This window comes from Siniperca chuatsi, linkage group LG2 (assembly GCF_020085105.1).
Source record: "Siniperca chuatsi isolate FFG_IHB_CAS linkage group LG2, ASM2008510v1, whole genome shotgun sequence".
NCBI classification, from domain to species: domain Eukaryota; kingdom Metazoa; phylum Chordata; class Actinopteri; order Centrarchiformes; family Sinipercidae; genus Siniperca; species Siniperca chuatsi.
The window spans coordinates 937,388-954,963 of record NC_058043.1 but is presented as its reverse complement, the minus strand read 5'-3'; the positions used below and the strand labels follow the sequence as shown (position 1 = coordinate 954,963).

Genomic DNA, 17,576 nt, shown 5'->3' with positions numbered 1-17,576 from the left:
AGCGTTTGCGAGGTCGGCAACGTACACAGCAGCTACGCTCTGACACGAACTCCCTCTTCCTCATTAGCAAAGCTCAGTGGAGAAAACACTTCCACCGGTAAAGTGACAGACGTCACCTCAGCCGGCACCGCTGACAGAAACTCCACCAAAGATCCTCTGCGAGGGAGGACGCTCCGCTCTGTGACGCCGCTGTCCAGCTCCAGCAGAGCGAGACGTCTGCTCTCGAGATGATCTCACGTCCTGCGGCTAAGCTTTTATTCATCTCAGATCAATAACTTAAAGTGGTCAGCTTTGATCAGGACCTTCATTGGATCAAGCAGCTCGTAGACACTTGTTTAATCAACATTTCAGTAAATAGAAGTATTGCAGAATATTAAAGGACTCTAATGGAGATCGGGACGCGTCTCGTTTCTCACCACAACACTGCAGCCGTCCTCGCGGCTCGTGGAAATCCTGTCCTAACCAGCGAAATGTTAACGCGTCTCCTCCCGTTGTTTGCCAGGTCCTTCCTTCAGCGCTGCACCTTCCAAACACTAGATACTGCTCATGTGTTTGTGGCAGAACGCGTCACGTGTGCGCCGCAGTAAATCTGTCCCTCTCTGCTCTGCCTCCAGGTTCCACCTCCTTCCGTCTGAACCGGCCTGCATGTCTCTCCGCACGCTGTGTGTATCTCTTTTGCTCAGGCGCACAGATCCCACTCTCTCTACACAATGCTGCCATTGTTGCCAGCGTTGCCCGATGTGATGCTACAGTACGTTCTCAAATTCTTCAGATTGTGTTTCATTTTAGAGCAGATCCTGGAGCTGTGACACGTCTTAACACGATGATCATCGGCCTGCTGAACCTGAGGCTGGTGTTAGCAGGTGAAGTGGCACAAGACACAGCACTAGTTTGTTTACAGGCACATTACATGATGATGATGCAAAGTAGCTTGTTCCCAGCGCCTCAGAAATGGCTGCCCTCGTGGGATTTTGTGCTTCTCTTTAGTTTACAAGGAACGTTGATATGAACAGAGAACACTGAAAGGAACATACTGAGGCTGTTGAGCTACAGTTGGAGTGCAGAGTCCTTTTCATACAGAAATGTATGCGGATCATGTTGTGGTGCAAACAAGCCCTCTAAAAATACCCTGTACAAGAAAATAACCGCGTCATCACCGGCTGAGGGAAGAAATCCTTTCTCTGACCTCAGATTCCAGGATGGACAGTTTCCCTTGATTGCCAGAGCTAACTGTTCTGAATGTTTTGCAATACAACACAATAGTTGGGAGGCATTTGTGTAGATTTACATGATTTCACCTGCCTATAATGTGGAAATATAATGCAGTTTACATCTAATGTACTTAGGATGCAGGCAGAAAGAAGACGCTTCATTACATTAAGCTCCGTGGTCAGTGGACAGTACGCCTTCGTCATTCAGTCATGCTGCTGATATAGTAAGCCTTCTTCCTTGCTAACAGTTCAGTTTAGAAACTCCAGGTGTGACAGTGAGGTGAACACGCTCCCCCAGTGCCACTGAGTTTATGTTGCGGAGGCTGGCGGTTCTGATCAGTGTGCATCTGCACCCCCATGTTCCCCCAAGACTCGACACACAGACTGAAACTGTATCTGCAGCGGCGCCCCTAGTGTCTGGGCCCCCAAACAGCCTGTCCCGTATAATCTTCAGAACAACAACTGAACTTTTAAAAAGCGAGTTAATAAAGATCCAGCAACACCAGAGATCATTGTCTGCACAGCTCTGCACTTCTGTGACTCGCTCTTCCTTTGTGACGTTCAGAAAAGTGTCCCTACCGTCTTCCAATGATTGTGTATGGGGCACACGTAGCTGAAGTCGCCTCACAGCCCAGCGACGCTCCTGGCAGAATCATCCGATCAGTGTTCCTGTCTGGCTTCAGGGTTGATTAAAGAGGTTAAAGAGTGTTCTCACATAACAGTGGAAGGAAAAGGAAGCGTGTATAGAGAGAAAAGGACAAGGCCTGAGCTGGAGCAACACAATTATTTATGATTACACAACTTGTTGCTTTCAAAAGTGTGACAGATCTGTCGCGACAGAACTGTTGACAAAACTTTACTGTGCAGAACTAGTCGAGTCCAGAGGGGATCAAACTGGGAGAGAAATGATCCAGGTCCGCGGTGTTAGACTTCACACTCGTTCCTAGCTCACCTCACCTCTCCAGGACTGAGGAAGCGGGACTCCTCGCCGTCCTCTGTTCATCCACACACAGCAGTCTCGGCATTGTGCTGAGACAGTGCTGCGTGGGCGGTGAGTGACTGCCAGCACGAAAACAATGAGGAGACATTCATCTGTAAACTAAAAGTAATATTAAGTTGTTTTCAGAATAATGTTGATGGGAGATATTCAGAGTTTAGCTTCACTAAATAACACTGGAGATCCCACGGAGCTGATCCAGCTGGAGCCTTGTTTACGTGTGTGTGTGTGTGCTGAACAATTGTCCATTTCAGCAAGTGCTCTGACATCCTTTAACTTCCTGTCTACACAGGAAGTGAGTTGCGGTGTCTTTGCCATAGTGACTGGGTGAGTGTGTTGGTGTTTATTATGTGTTTATAACAACAGGACATGAGTGGACGTTCAAGACGAAAGAGTTCCTCATCAAAGTCACAGTGGAGACTCATCTGGTCAGTTCCACTGGTACACAGTCCAGTGGGCGCGGACCTGTTCGCGGACCTGAGTGGCTCTGCTGTAGGGGGCGTGGCCAGTGCGAGACGCCGTCCAGACTGACAGACTGACACAGTCCGCTGGAGCTTTGGCCGTCAGAAACGCCTTCGTGGGGCTTTGTAAGTTTGCCGTGGCCCTGCGGTTTATAAAATCCATCAAGGGCCGCTAGCTAACAAACACTAACAGTGTGGAGTCACGCGTAGACGTTTCATGGCGAAGACCAAAGCTGCCCCCAGATCAGCCAACAGAGGGCAGTCGCTGTGCATATTTATAACACAAGATGTAGAATCCAAATACTTTCGCCGCCAACAACACGACTAAACACCCACAAACGTCAGTTCGGCTCGGCTGCATCATCCTGCTGATCAAACGTCGGAGCTGCTGAAGTGAAAGCATCTGTGAGTCTGTAGGAGAGAAGACACACAATGACAGGAGACTGCAGGGGGGGGGCAGGAGCGATGAAGAGATACTGTAGCATGACAAATGAAAACTGCAAAACGGGCAGAGACACACATGAATGTTAACGGGGTGAATCGAAACTCCCAGCAGTCTCTGCTGCTCTCTCCCTCGCATGCACACACGATCATCATGAACTCCAAACAGCAGCGAGTGCGAGCGGGGCGTGTGCTCAGCTGCTCGTTCCTCGGCGCTCTCTCTGTGTAACACCAACAATGCTTACTAATTACCATTGAAAAGCCCGTTTGGTATTCAGAAGATCAAAGGGAGAGCTGGAGATGTGGACGGGCTCTGCATATTCCTCTGCTTCACAGGTTTGAGTCAAAACCAAATGTAGCCTCTCTTTTTTTAGCTGTAATTTATGTTCTTTTCATGCAACACAGCGAGCATTGTTATCAGAGGTGGAATGTAAGTACATTCACTCAAGTGCTGCACTTAAGTTCAACTTTGAGGTACTTGTGCAAAGCAAACGGACCGACCGCAGGGTTTTACGACCGCAGGGATGTGATTTTAGCATCATTTCAAAAGCTAAACTGCTATTAAATCTGCCGATCGCGACCTGTTCAGGAAGTGATCCTATACGTAAGCTGTATAAGCGATATATATGTATGTATATATATATATATATATATATACAGTATATATTTATGGAAATCATTTGGTGTGTGTGTGTGTGTGTGTTTCATGTTCTTTACTGACTTTAACCTGAACGCACACTAACCCACGGGGACTTGTGTCACTGTGGGGACAAAAGTTGAGGGTAGAGACGTCTTTTTGAGACTAGGTTTTAGAGTTCAGGTCAGGGGCCAGGGGCCAGGGGCCAGGGGCCAGGGGCCATTGAAAGCATTATGTCAATGATTGTCCCCACAGAAAAACTAACATGTCTGTGTGTGTGTGTGAACTTGGCAGTTCATTAAGTCCATTAAAAAGTGTGGCATGGTGATCCCCCCATAACGATCGCTAACCTCAGTGACAAACACGCTGTGCTTCCTGTGGCTGCTTCACAATAAAAGCCACCTTGTGTTTGTCCAGTTAAAGTCTTTTAATGTGAAGCAGCAGCAGGAAATGTTGTTAGCATTAGCAGTAGCTTAATCCAGCTCTGATTCAGCTGTAGGAGAGTGCACAGTGAGGCTGATGTTAATCACTGACTCCACCACTAACAGCAGAAACTAATATAGAGGGAGCGAATCACTGAATGTAAATACATTAAGTTGCTTTTACTGAAAAGATGTCGACCATAAATAGTATAAAAACATGAGGTTTGATGAAAGACGCAGCCACCTGCTTTAGAGGAACTGCAGTGGAGCGTCTTGTTGTAGTTTCAGTTTATTGTAAAGCACAACGAGTAACCAGGTGTGGAGGTGATCGCTGTGAGCCGGCGGACCGGGTGAAGACAGCGGGCGGGCGGAGCACAGGAAGCTCCGAGGCGAGGTCTTCCTGGAAGACCGGTGAGAGGAAGGAACCTGAACTCGGGGTCAGAGAGTCAGTCAGGGGCTCCGACAGGCGGGTCAGAGGCCGAGGCCGTCACCAAACGGACGATCTGACGAAGACAGGTGAGAAGAGCCGGGCAGATAAACTGCCAGGTGTTGATTGGTGGATGGAGAGCAGCAGCAGGTGTGTCAGGCTCTGATTGGCAGTTCACCGGAGGCCACGCCCCGCAGCACACACGCACACACACACACACACACACACACACACACACACACACACACACACACACACACACACACACACACTGTGTTGTTTTCCTTCGGGGGAAAAGCCAAGTTTGTGAATTTATATTTACGCTAAATGATTATTGATGAATGCATTTCATGAAGACTGAGCATTTTTATGTGAAGCATAGAAACAAAGCTCACATCAGCATTTTGAGTCTATTTAATCTCAGCTGCTTTATGAACCTTGTGTTTGACCATCAAGAGCTGAGAGTAGCCAGTATGATACATACACAGTGTGTATATAATATATATATATATATATATATATATATATGGAAAGGAAAAATAGATTCGATATCCAAAGTAAAGAAGACGTTTTCCTCTTTAAACCGCTCGGATAAACCTGATAGTCACACTTCTGGTCCACTCCCTCAGTAAATTACAAAATGCAATGAACTTAAACAGTGTAACCCTTTTTTTTTCAGGAGTATAAAAAATCTGCATAAACCATGGCATAATGTAATAAATTCAAATCTGCAGAAGAAACTAGGAGCACGACGAGGCCACAGAACAAACGCTGTCCTAAAATATCAAAGTCTTCTTTCTTTTAGAACCCAAACATCTTCTGAGGCCCTGCAGCTGCTGGGATTTAAACTGCTGTAGTTATTTAGCATTTTGCTGCATAATGTTTCCACCAGTCTCATGAAACTCCATGAGAACAATTCTAAGTAATTGTGCATCGCAACGATACGTGCTTCAGTTTCACTAAGCTACAGTCTCCCCCACTGTCTTTGTGATTGTCTGAACTTATTTGCATCTATTCCTCTCGTTGTCATCTCAGATATTTAGGGAACTTAATCATCACAGAAGCTTCTTCTTTTCTCTTTGATCATGTAAACTATCACGGGCTCTGACTGATTCGAAGATGACTGTGAAGTTGTAGAAACAAAGTGGTTGTGATCAGGTGGCTTAACGACTGGAGATGATTCAGATTTCTAGCCTCTCCACAGGACTTCCCTTCCATCGTGCTGCTTCAGTACGAGAGACGCCAAAACAGGATCACCTGGATGTTTGTGCACATGGGGTGCTATGGTGGGGGCTAGAGGGGGCCAGTCACAGATAAAATCCTGTCTGATTTCCCTAATTCGGCTGCTGTTTCCCCCAATCAGCACGCTGGCATCACATGGGCAGGAGGATGAGAGTCCGTGTCAGTGGGGGCCCGGGCCTTGTTGATGGTGAGGTTTTGGTCCTGACGGAGCGCAGCCTGGTGCCGGAGGGGGGTGTCCAGGGTGGGAGGGGGCAGCCACAACCTTTCCTGCAGCCTCAGAGTCCTGGAGGCAGAGCAGTGGCAGCAGCAGATGGTGATGGAGGAGGTGAGAATGGACTGGATGATGGCGGTGTAGAAGTGCACCGTCACTGTCTTTGGCAGGTTGAAGGTCTTCAACAGTCTTCAGCTGCCGCAGGAAGTAGATCCTCTGCTGGGCTTTGTTGGTGAGGTCCTGGGTGATGATGGTGCCCAGGAACCTGACGGGCTCCACAGTGTCGGGAGTCACACAGGGTGATGGGGGCGGGTGGGGCTGGGTTATTGTAAACTGTTATTCAGTTAGCTTTGGTATGGCAGCAGTGTGATCAAAGTGGCGGTCAGGGGAAGGACCCTGGGGCCCAGCCTTGATAACGTGCCGCCCATAAAGAAGGAGCGGCATTCAGAGCTGGTCTGCGCAGGACTCCGTGCTGGAATATTTGTCTGGCAGACGTTTCCCGTCTGTGTTGCTTGTTTGTCGAGATGTGAGCGAACTAGTTTGTAATTCTGCCTGTAGTTCTTCAGTCAGTTAACTGCTGTCTAGTTCATCTGCACTTGGGTTCGATCTACCAGCGCTGTATTTTATTTGTTCTTCAAAAACTGTGACCGTTATTGTTCACGTGGAGTTTGTTTGAATCATCGGAAGTTAGTAGGCTTATGATACTTGAAATTAACTTTAAAATGCCAAAACTCTTCACCTTGTTTCTTTGTGTATTTTAAGTCCACAGCCCCACCAGTGAACTGTTAAGCCTCGACTAGCCTCGACTCTGATCACCTATTTAACATAGTTGATATCAGCCAACACTTTACTTCATGTTGTAGAAAACATGTAGAAAAATGGAACTTTAGCAGGTGTGACTTTCATATTCAGTGGCAGATGAAACTGAGATCAATTACTGATCAATTTAATTTAAACAAAACAACATTTGAAAGAACATGTAACAGTGAGTGTCTGTCAGAGAGGCACCTGCATCATATCAGCATGTCCAGCCGCCATCTGGCAGGTAATAAAAGACCAATATCCTCCAGACTGACACAGCAGACATCGTAATCCTGTTATCTTCCCTAAATGAATGCAAACTGCGGCTGTTTTGGGAGCAAATAACTTTGGACGCGCTCGTCTCTTCTGCTGAGACAGGCTCAGGTTTCACTCCCTCAGGCTTCACCGCCAACCAGGGGAGCAGCGCTCGCTCACGGCAGCTTTAATGCGAATCGGTACCGGCCGCTGTCTCACCAGGCCGCTCACCGCTTCTCTCCAGGCTCCGGTTCACCTACATCACATACAGTCATTTCTAAATGCTTTGCTTTTACACAGAGTGGCTTTGTGCTCACAGACAGACAGCAGAATAGATCAGCGTCATTAATCTGAGGAAAGAAATCTGCAGTGGAACATGTTCATTTCTATTATTGCTAATACACAGGGGGCCTCGTGATAAATTAACTGACACCTGAGCAGTGGTGGAAAGTAACTAAGTACATTTTCTCTAGCACTGCACTTAAAGCTCCAGTGTGAAACATTTAGGAGGAGCTGTCGGCAGAAATGAAATATAATATTCATAAGTGTGTTTTCATTAGTGTATAATCACCTGAAAATAAGAGCCGTTGTGTTTTCGTTACCTTAGAATCAGCCTTTATATCTACAGAGGGAGCGGGTCCCCTTCCACGGAGGCCGCCATGTTGCACCGCCATGTTTCTACAGTAGCCCTGAACGGACAAACCAAACACCGGCTCTAGAGAGGGCCGTTCATGTTTTTCACGGGTTTCGTGGCCACCGTAGTTTCTCCTACACACCTGGAAGGGGAGGGCGAGGCGAGCGGTGTTCACATGGTTGCAAACTGCAGTTTCACCACTAGAGGCCGCTAAACCCTCCACACTGCACCTTTAAGTACATTGTGAGGTACTTTACTTTAGTATTTCTATTTTCTGTTACTTTCTACTTCTACATTTCAGAGGCAAATATTGTACTTTTTACTTCACTCCATTTATCTGACAGACTTTTCAGACAGAACACACAATATGACAAGATTACGCATTGTTAAGATTAAACCAGTGGTTCCCAACCTTTGTTGTTGTTGTTGTTTGTCATGTTTCACGTGTCTATGAGTTGTTAGCAAAAAATAATAAGAAAGAAGAGACATTTCCCCTCGAAACATCTGTGTTCAGTTCTTTGTAACAATGTGTTGAGACTGAACGGAAAGACTCTCAAAGCTTTTTTGTGACTAACGGAGAATCTGGTTTGTGTGCACAAGTCGAGTCAGCGTGCATGACAAAGTACAACAGCCTTCTCATTTTTAGATGACTGATGTTATCAGCTGTAGCTAATTAACGTTAGTGCTGTGAGTCAGCCAAACTACAAATGAAACGCTTGGCTGTTGTCTCTAAAATGAGCTCTGTTCGCCGACGCGTGCTCCATTAACATTCAACAAAACAACACGGAAAGAAACGCCACCTCAGTAACCCTGAAAATGGATGGAGCACTTTTTCCCCTAGCTGTGAGAAGCTCCTCCACTTCCTTTTGCATTGCATTGTGGGAGAATAATGTCCATCATCAGCTCACTCAAAAATCAAGAGTTTTTAAGTTTTTTATTGTCTTGTTTTTTATTGGGATCCCCATACTCATCCCGGGCTCCATGTTCTAATAAAATACATATAATCCGATATGATGACGTGTTTGCACGTGCACTACAGGCAGTAAACAACAAAGTTACAACATTACCATTTCATCCAACAATAAAATTACATACAAACACATAAAAATAGAACAATTTAAACTGGTTGACCAGTAAAAGAAAACAGTTGAGTAAACTTCAGTCACTTTTCCAGTGTGAGCACACACTCTGTGTAGTTCATGTTTGGGACAAAGTACAGAGGCTGAACTTTGGTGATCCTCTGACTTTTCATCTAGCGCCATCATCGGGTCAAAGTGATTCCTCTTCATCCTGAGGGGAACACAAATGTCTGTACAAAATGTAGACCGACGCTGCCATTCGCAGGAAAAAGGCTGTTTTAAAATGTGTTTTTATGAAAAAGAACACGTGTATCTGTGAGCGTAACCAGCGTTTTCCCTGTAAATGTTTCCGTCTGGATCACGTAAGTCACTGTCAGCTGTCTCTGTCTGTCTCTCTCAGGTCAGGAGCGTATCGGTATTGATTCCAAGTATGAGCAGGAGGGTAAGGTCCAGTTTGTGATCGATGCGGTGTATGCCATGGCCCACGCCCTCCACAACATGCAGCGGGACCTGTGCCAAGAGAACTCCGGCATCTGCCCTGAGATGGACCTGGCTGGAGGGAAGAAACTACTCAAGTACATCCGCAGCGTCAGCTTCAATGGTGAGTGGACTGATGGCGCTGTCCTTCTGCGGGCGATAAAGTCTGCTTTTACTATATGTGCTTTGTGCTCCAAGGCCAGGACACGTGAGTGAATGTTTGAGACAGCAGCTTCAGATGGAATAAAATCCACCAAAGCAGTCAACTAACGCTGAGCATAAAAACACTCCTGGATATAAAAGTGCATAGTTATCTAGACTCTCGTCAAATTTGTATCATGCTCTTCATCATGCCATGAGTTGTTTTAGAGAAGTTTTAAATCTGTTCTCCTTTTTATGTAATTACACCAAAACCCCTTCATGTAGACTAAAGTGCAGACCATACAGATCAAGGCTCATGATCTATTTTCAGTCCTCACAGAGGGAAGGAAACCACATATTACTGTTTGATCTCACAATGCTGCTCATGTCTTATATAACACTGGAAATCTGCGTTGGTTTGAAGAGAAATAGATTAAAGCTGCTCTGTCCCACCTCACACAAGCCCTGTGCTTAAGTCCGTGCTTTATGCTTTAATATTGTTACAGCCTGAGCCACCCAATCAAGTTAGCATCACCTTAACCAGCTGCAGCATTAAAGTGATATGTGCATTAATCTTTCGCTACTTTAAGTGTATTTGATGCTAATACTTGCTACACTGTGGTATTGCTACTTTTACTTAAGTACAAGGTCTGAGTACTTCTTCTTCCAGCACCGCTGGAAATACATAAATCAATTCTTCTGTTATGAAGTTACATCCACAGTAGGATCCAGAACTGTCTCCTAAACAGCAGTGAGTGAGCCCGGCGACGTATCGTGGGTTTCACTTCATGCGTCTCGTGTGGATCAGATATCTGATCTCTAAACAGTGTAAATGCATCCAAGACGGATTGAATCTGATTGTTCAAACCACCTCTGGAGGGTTAGGGTTAGACACCTAGTGCAGTTAAACTGCTACAGTGCCGAAGTTCTTCTTCTTCTGGTTTCTGTCAGTTGCCGGACAGCTTCAGGTGCATCAGCACCTCCTTCTGGACTGGAGGAGGACCGACCTGATTTACACGCAGCCCAGAAAACAAAGCCTGTATATGGGACTGAGTGTAACTGAATTACTCCTCTGGGGATCAATGAAAGCTTATCTGGATACAAGAGGCTTGAAATGACGAGTGGAAATATTAGTTGATTCAAATTCAGTATCTCAAAGGGGAAAAAAACTGGATTTCGGTCACGATAAAGCTTGAAGCAGCAGGTCTGAACTAATTTAAATCATGTGAGACGCTGCGTGCTGCAACACACTGCCCTTATATTTATAGTGTATGATGCATTGGACTGTAAATGTATATATATATATATATATATATATATATATATATATATATATATATATATATACATACATATATAAAAGCTTTATTCATCCATTCATTCATTTCATTGTACAAAACAAAACAGTCAGATGGCAAAATACATTGCCTGTAACAGAGATATACAACATAATTCAAGTTTAAAGTGTATTAAGTGTCCCGAGATGCATTCATCCCGTTGGCCACGAGGAAGTTATGCCGAAGATGCACGCAATCAGCTGAAGAACATTTCTGAGGCAGGAAGTCTGTTCGTGAACAGGTGTAAAGTGAGATGATATGTGGCCGAGGTCTTAAAGGGGCAAGAATTAAGACCTTTATAGCCCCGCAGCGCAAAATGAAGTCAGTCATTAAGTCAGTGGCTGACGCTGCCAGGCGGGAAGGTTTCTGGCTTTCCAAACTTACTTTCCACTCAGTACACTGTTTGGGAACATAAACTGCCTGAGGAGTTTCATCACCCTGCTCCTCTTTTCAAATGTCCAATAATGGAAGCCGGCGCTCCTTTATGAGCGAGCAGTTGGCCTTCGAAGACATTTCATTCTCCAGCCAAAACGCAAATGAAATGCAGCGATATTATAACAGTATTTTGCAGCATGATGTTATTGTCTTTACTCTGGCAGCCTGGAGGGTGTGTGTGTGTGTGTGTGTGTGTGAGTGTGTGTGTGTGCGTGTGTGTGTGTGTGTTCAACACTGTCTCCTAAAGATGACCTTTATATATCTCTAATTCGTATTGTCAAATACATTTTCAAAGGAACGTAATGCTGTTGGGATTCAGGTAGGGCAGGTTTGGTCATTAGCAAATATATCAAAGATATTTATGAATATCAATAAAATTATCAAAATGATTCATATGGATTAATAATTTTGGGGCAGCACCCTGGGATCAGGCCTCAAAGGTGGCTGTCCGCCTAGAAATGCTGATGTTTAAAGCACCATCTTACATTAAAGGGGCAGTGGAGGGCGAGTCTGAGCGCCGACTGTCACAACAGCTGTTATCAGTTGTGTAACCACAGTAACCACAGTAACCACAGGCGACAGCTCTTTAAAGGAACGACAGCGTTTATCTAACCTTCACACTGATTTACAATCAATAACTGCAGCCAGCAACCACTATCGTCACAAAAAGCAGTCAGCAAGTGTGTAAGCGTGTGTGTGTGTGGGGGGGGGGGCAGACGTGACCACGTGGGTCTTCATTACACTCAGAGCCAAAATGGCGGGCAGACCCGCGAAACTCAAACAAAGGGGCAGAGCCAAAATGGAGGGCGCGCTCGATTTGTCCTCGGGATAGCGTGCAGCTTAGCTGGTTATGCTACCTCGCCATCTGGGTCGTTTGAGAAGTGTGTGTGTGTGGGTGTGTGTGTGTGTGTAAAGGTGTGTGTGTTAGTGGAGACGAAGGAGAAAACCTGAATCCTCCTTCTGCGGGGGCGGGATCGTTTTGGGGAATAACGGTCAGGATCCAAAAGTGCGTTCAGCAAACACAAAGCAGCCTGTTGCTCGTCCAGCGACTTGACTTTCCCGCAGGAGTTCGAGTTCACGTGAGCGTCATCTGCGACTTGGCGCCGTTTCGCCGTCAGGCCTCGGGTCAAGGCTTTGCCTTTCCCAACTGGGCCGCTGTCCTTTATTCTCCACACGTGTGAGGCCCAACAGTCACATGTCAAAATCTGCATGTACAAAGCAGCAGACAGCAAGAAGGAAATCAGGACAAATACTGTGATATGTAAACAGAAATATACAAATACACATCTACATGTACTGTGTATGTATGTATATACAGTATATATGTGTGTGTGTGTATATATATATATATATACACACACGTTAGCAACTTAAAATTCAGTCATCTTACAGTCACCTGTAAGTAGCAGGCAATGTAATGTTACCGGTTACTTAAATGTGAAATACTTAGTGTTGAACACTTTTTGTAACTCTTTAGCTCCTTTTGTAAACATTACATTCGTCCATATTATTTGCATAGTTTTATAGTTTTAATGCCTGACACAGAGCCTTGGAAATCTTCCCCTCCAGAGAGTCTTTTATCAGGTAATTAGCAAAGCCTGCAATGAGCTAATTTAAAATGAAAGTGGCAGATGAACTGCTCACTCACCGTTTATTAGAGACTTTCACCTCCTGGATGCTTCACGACGTTCTTATTTCTGAGATAACACTGTATTTTAGTCAGATCACAATAAATAAATAAAAACTGATGTTAAATACTTAAATAAAGGGATTGGAACTCAATCTCAGAACTCCGTTTTCCACCAGAGACAGAAGGTTACTTTCCGTTGTTTTTTCCGGCATTGAAACAAACGTCGACTGTGAAACTAAACGCATGTACACAAGTCGCTCCGTGTTGCCTGTGGTGGATATTAACCCCAGTATCGATCTGAAGCAGTTGTCTGCTCATGGCGGGAATGACTAATCGAGCTACTCAACACCGAACAGACAGCAGATAGACTTTAAAACGTCTGCTCCTAAATAATGGAGAATCCATTTCTCTGTGATCCCAGCTGTCAGTCGGTCTGTGCTGATCAGACGCAGTCACCATTTTTATTCAATTAAACCAACAAAGACAGAAGATGTGAAACCCGATTCTTTATTGAAACATTTGATTTTTGTGATACTTTTCACCCATAAATTCTCAAGTTATAAACATTTGCACTTTTATTTTGCCTTTCCTTCTGTCTTTGCTCCTTAAAACATTTGCGATTCAACTCTGACAGAAAATAAAAAGAAGCGACGTCATTTTTCCCCCCAAACTACAGTGAGAGTCACTTTTTCAAAGGTGTACTGAAGTGATGCGGACAGCACAGGGAGCCAATCAAAGGCCTAAAAGCTTCTGCTTTTCTTCCCTAACTTCAGCTCCACGCCGCCTTTACCTGCATGTCCAGAATCCACACTTCGTTACTGCGTTCCACTTTAGATGCACAGACCAACGCTTTACCTTCACTTACATCGCTCATCATCTTCGCCCTCAGCAGCAGCAGCAGCTCTAACTGTGGTGGATTTAGGTGGAATGGGAGAGCCGACACGGACCACTTTGCTTTGTTAGACTCATGTAGACCTGCGATCCGGATAAGTGCCCCCCTTCTCGGAAGATAATTGCTTTCAACCTCCGGCCTTGCATAAATCACATTTGAGGATTTGAATATTAGGTGTGCTTTACATCAGAGGACTGGGTGAAGTTTCTTCATCACCTAATCCCTCCAGAGCAACGAGGAGGAACAAGTGATCCGTTTGAGAGCCCGGTTGTAAGAGGACCACATGCCTGTGCAGCTGTATCTGCAACCTTGCTGTTCCCTGCAGCTGCTCCTCTTCTCTCTGTGTGTTTATAGGTTCGAGGTCTAGGTTGCTTTTATTGTCTCCCAGAGGAGAACACTGTCCTGGATTGAAGCAGACACAGTCACAAAATACACTTTGATAAACAAATTTTAAAAAACACACTACTTACAAAAAACATGTAGCGAACAGAAAAGCACACAAGGATTCCAAAACACAACCCCCCGTTCATAGAAACCCTTCTTCACGATGTACCAACACACACTGCTGCAGTTCTCGCACTGCCTCGAACCCTGTTACCGGCCCTCCATTACTTACCTGTTAATAAGTTTAACTGATAGAGGGGTGTATTGTGTGTACTATAGTCATTCGCTAACGCTAACGTAGTGCTAATGTAGTTTTCCTGAGGTGTTCTTATCGAACTGAGTGTTAGACATTTGCCTGCTGGACAGGCAGCTGTTATGTGAGATGCCTGCCGGGAATATTTAAGACCCAACTCAGCGTAAAACATCAAACAACTCATCAAGCTAATGTTAGCTTAATTAGTTAGCTAGCTACAGCTGATGAAATCTGTTATTTCAGCCAGCAAAGTTGATGGTCACCGGCGAGAAATGAGAAGCTGCTTTCGTCTGAAATCAGGGACCCGTAGTTAAAAAAAAAAAAAAAACAAAAAAAAATGAGTTTTTATGTGCATTTACAATTTGTGCATAAAAACCCTGAGTGGAAACACCAGAAGTCTGTAGAAGGAGTTTCCTGTCTGAACTGTTTGTGGATCAAACCAGAAGCAGCCAGAGTGAATAACTGCTGACGTCATGAAGAGCTGAGAGCATCAGCTGTGTGGAGCGATGAGGAGGCTGGAGCCTTCCTCACACGAACACATGAAGCCGACAGAAACGTCCATCATGTTTCCATCGTCTGAGCTTTTAATGATGTCGTCTCGCCGCGTCCTCTTCTTCTGCGGCGCTTTAACGGCAGCGGCTGGAGGATCAGCTCCACCAGCTGTTCACCTCCATCAGCCAACGAGCAGCAGCGGGCGGAGACGAGCAGCGAGTCACGGTTTCTCTTAACGAGTTTCTGGAAGTTCGGTTAAACTTTGTGTTGCATTTGGAGGGAAACTTGACTAACAGGCACATTCTCATTCATGCCTCTGAGGAATCGCTGCACACTTTGTAAATAAGTGTAGTGTTTTATTACAGAAACTGTGTGTGTGCATGGTTTGTATAGGGAGGCCGTGGCTCTCATCCTGATCGCAGGGTTGCTGGTTCGAGTCCTCGCTGTGGTGCAGGAAGCAGCTGCGTCGAAACGGAAACAGATTTGTTGGACGTTTAAGTGTCTGGACTGGGAACGGACTGGGCTAACTCGCTCTCGTGTGATCTGGGACGGCAGTTTGCTTTCATTAATGCAGAGCCGCCTCGTTCAGCTGAGGTACATTAGCACCACACATGTCTGCACGTGTGCTCTCGTATAGATGATTAATGCATCACACACACAAGTAAGACGCACTTCTTAGCGTGTATCATTACACAGATACCAGCTCTGTGGCTCTCTGTGAAATGATGTTGGGAGGAAGAGCAGGAAAGGGCCGTAAAACACAGATGTGTTGTAATGATACATGGTAAAATATTCAAGAGAGGGTTCAAACCTCAGAGTCACTAAGAGAAAAAATAAATATTAGTAAAGAAGCTGCCAAAAGAGTTATTTCTACCTGAGGATATCTCGGCGTTCTTTTCTCTTTTTATTTCATATTGAACGGAGGAAGCTCAGCGCTATCTGTCCCCTGCCTGTCAGCCTCTATACTCGCTCTCCCCTCGCCACGTTCCTGTTTTTCTCTCTATCTGCCTCCCTCCCTTTCACTCGAAATTAAATACAGACTTGAAAGAGACTCCTGGCCCACGCCAAAGCGAGGAGAGCCAAAGTAAATAAATACAGTGTCTTTGTGGGGGGAAGAGGAATAATGAGAGACAGAGCTCGGGGGTGCAGCGAGGACAGGGAGGTCAGAGAGGATGCTGGTTCAGTGCCGTGTAACGCTATTATTCAAACTCAGACGGCATGTTCATTTATTCTTTCATCTTCATTCAGCCGGAGTTTGCACTTCATTCCTGGAGTCTTCGCGGCGTCACGCGACTCCGAGTCTCCGGGTTCAAACGCGATGAACAGCTGCGTTAAACAATGTCTGCTTCTTAGGGACAAACGTCAAAGCCACGAGAAGAAGAAGCCTGTGGCCATAAAGGCCGAAGGAGAAAAGTCAACCACGACTCCCAGGGTGCATCTCAGCAAGAATCATCCAATCACAGAGCTTCCCATCCTGTGACACGTGCCGCTAAAGATTACAGAAAACTGCTTTTACAATCTGCAGCTCATACATTACTTTACTTTCATTTCGGTAACTATGGCAACGTGTTTTCATGCACCCCGCATGGTAGCTCAGTGCCATCAGAGTGTGTGTGTGTGTGTGTACTTGATACATAGTGAAGACTGTTTTACCTACAGAGTGAGGACGTTCTGGCCGGTCCTCACAGCTTCAAAGGGCAGTTTGAAGGTTCGGACCTGGTTTGAAGGGTTAGTGTGAGGCATTCAGTTGTGATGGGTCAGGGGTCAATCAGGGTCCTCACAAGGATAGAAGTACAAGGGTGAGTGTGCGCGTGTGTCTGTGTGTGTGTGTGTGTGTGTGTGTGTGTGTGAACGGGTGAATGAGCAGCAAATTATAATGGTCAGACCCCTCCTGGACCCCCTTCAGTTCGCCTACTAGCCCCAGCTGGGAGTTGAGGACGCCATCATCTTCCTGCTGAACCGCATCCACACCCACCTGGACAGGCCGGCAAGCACGGAGAGGATCATGTTTTTTGACTTCTCCAGTGCTTTCAACACCACCTGGCCTGCCCTGCTGGGGGAGAAGCTGGCAGCGATGCAGGTGGAGGCCCCCCTCGTGTCCTGGATTGTGGACTACCTGACTGGTAGACCACAGCATGTGCGTCTGCAGCACTGTGTGTCAGACAGCGTGGTCAGCAACACTGGGGCCCCTCAGGGGACTGTCCTCTCTCCCTTCCTCTTCACCATCTACACCACGGACTTCAGCCACCACACAGAGTCCTGCCACCTTCAGAAGGTTTCTGAGGACTCTGCTGTGGTGGGATGTGTCAGCGGTGGTGATGAGTCTGAGTACAGGGCTGTGGTGGGGAGCTTTGTCTCATGGTGTGAGCAGAACCATCTGCAGCTCAATGCGACAAAGTCAAAGGAGCTGGTTGTGGATCTACGAAGGGCCAAGGCACCAGTGACCCCAGTTTCCATCCAGGGGGTCAGTGTGGACATTGTGGAGGACTACAAGTACCTGGGAGTACACTTAGATAACAAACTGGACTGGACCAAGAACACTGAGGCTGTTTACAGGAAGGGCCAGAGCCGCCTCTATTTCCTGAGGAGGCTGAGGTCCTTCAACATCTGCCGGACAATGCTGAAGATGTTTTATGAGTCTGTGGCGGCCAGTGCTGTCCTGTATGCTGTTGCATGCTGGGGCAGCAGGTTGAGGGTAGCGGACGCCAACAGACTCA

At 46.0% G+C, this 17,576-nt stretch overlaps 1 protein-coding gene across 7 annotated transcripts in view; it reads left to right on the top strand.

Moving 5' to 3' along the window:
- Positions 1-17,576, top strand: part of LOC122886169 (metabotropic glutamate receptor 7) — a 278,435-nt gene that overhangs the window by 196,040 nt on the left and 64,819 nt on the right. For all 7 annotated transcript variants that reach the window (XM_044218171.1, XM_044218166.1, XM_044218168.1 and 4 more), the window contains one exon: positions 9,219-9,419. In XM_044218171.1, the coding sequence (XP_044074106.1) occupies positions 9,219-9,419 (201 nt within the window). The remainder of the gene's footprint in view (positions 1-9,218; positions 9,420-17,576) is intronic.